Here is a 1,998-nt window from a genome sequence, read left to right as displayed (position 1 = left end):
TGTTGGATTTCGCTGCATCCGAAAGGACTCGGTCATGCACATTCCACATTTCCATTTCGAAAAGTGGTGATTGACGGGGGCCTCGGCGACGAGGTCGGCCGATGTACGTGTCTTCAAAGTAGTCAATTACTGGTTGGCCCCGGGCGTCATAAAATGGCGATGTAGGGTCAAAGACACTTTCGAAGGCTGGCTCGACGTCATCAATAGGCAGATATGCCAAACCCGGGAGCATTCTCATCGTTTTTGTAGTCAATTGAGAGTCCATTGTCTTGAATGTGACGCCAGATGCTCTGCGCCAGATGGAAGTGACAACCCGTTACCTTCAATCCAGGGAAAGCTGCACCGAATGCTGAGACCGCAGCTTTTTCGTAGTCTGTCATCAACGTGCTTGGCGCAATTCCTGGTTTGAGCGTCTTCAAAGCTTGAAGAAGTCTATCGTACGTGGCACGTGACTTGCTTGGGAGCAGGGCAGATACAACCGGAATGGTTGTTTCCATGTAAAGTACATGAAGCGAGTAGATTTGAATAAACAACCCGGGAGCTGTCTTGAATGTGCCGTCAGCGAACCAGTCTCTCTGCTCGTACAGCAACTGAAGACCTTCGGGTGTAGCGAAAACGAGAATTCTGTCCGCCCCTGGACCCGAGTCATACGCCAGGAAAGGGGTGCCGTCAGGGAGCACCTGTGACACAAAAAGAAGAGAAGGAGAGAGAGAGAGAGGGAGAGAGAGAGAGAGAGAGAGAGAGAGAGAGCACACACTCACACACACACACACACACACACACAAAGAGACACACACAAAGAGACACACACACAAACACACACGCACATACACACACACACACACACACACACACACACACACACACAAAGAGACACACACACAAACACACACGCACATACACACACACACACACACACACACACACACAAAGAGACACACACACAAACACACACGCACATACACACACACACACACACACACACAGAGAATCACACAAAGAGACACACACACAAACACACACACACATACACACACACACACACACACACACACACACACACACACAAAGAGACACACACAAAGAGACACACACACAAACACACACGCACATGCACATACACACACACACACACACACACACACAAAGAGATACACACACAAACACACACGCACATACACACACACACACACACACACACACACACACTTCACCTTCATGTCTGCTGGGATTTCACCCAGTTCTGCAAGGCTGGCTGGTAGGGCAGGCAGATTGTTCCGTTGTCTCTCCCGTTGGATCGCCCTCGTCAACGACTGCTTGCTTGGGAGACTTGTGACGGTAGCTTGGGACAGTCCTTCGTGGATGTCAGCCAGAATTTGTCGCGTGGCATCCCGGGTTTCTTGGGCTTGAATTTTCATACGATGCACTGCCTTGGCCGCTTCAATCTTAGGACGGTTGGGAGCGTGTGACAGGTGCTCTCCTCTCCGCAGAACGACATCGCCTGCCTTCATGTGGATCCTTGCTTTGCAACAACCAACATCGCATCGCCAAAATGACAATGCTGGATCTTTGCTACTCAGCTTGTCAAAGCGATACGAGTAACCGTCAAAGGAAATCTTGTCCTTCTTCCGTATACTTGGTTAGATTTCGGCCATCCTTTCCGAGCAATGTACGGAGCTGAAATGGTTTACTTGATGTCTTAGGAATGTGCATCCGCTGAAATGTACGATTTGTAACTCACAACTCTCTCTCTCTCTCTCTCTCTCTCATACCGTTTGGCGCTGAAATGTACTCACAACTCTCTCTCTCTCTCTCTCTCTCTCTCTCTCTCTCTCTCTCTCTCTCTCTCTCTCTCTCTCTCATACCGTTTGGCGCTGAAATGTACGGCGCTGAATTGTGCGGCGCTGAACTGTACGGCGCTGAAATGTATGGCGCTGAAATGTACGGTGCTGAAATGTTCGCGCTGAAATGTTGGCGCTGAAATGACGTGTTACCGCC

The 1,998-nt window shown here is 49.7% G+C and overlaps 1 protein-coding gene across 1 annotated transcript; it reads right to left on the bottom strand.

The window, feature by feature from the left end:
• Positions 1-227: 227 nt before the first annotated feature.
• Positions 228-899, bottom strand: LOC143276397 (uncharacterized; the record flags this gene model as incomplete). Its single annotated transcript, XM_076580884.1, has 1 exon — positions 228-899. A coding segment is annotated over exon 1 (672 nt), but the record flags the coding sequence as incomplete, so codon positions are not given.
• Between the last annotated feature and the right edge of the window lie 1,099 nt (positions 900-1,998).

The sequence above is a fragment of the Babylonia areolata genome, chromosome 32 (assembly GCF_041734735.1).
Source record: "Babylonia areolata isolate BAREFJ2019XMU chromosome 32, ASM4173473v1, whole genome shotgun sequence".
Lineage (NCBI taxonomy): Eukaryota > Metazoa > Mollusca > Gastropoda > Neogastropoda > Buccinidae > Babylonia > Babylonia areolata.
Note: the sequence above shows the minus strand (reverse complement) of the source record. Positions and strands in the feature narration are given on the sequence as shown.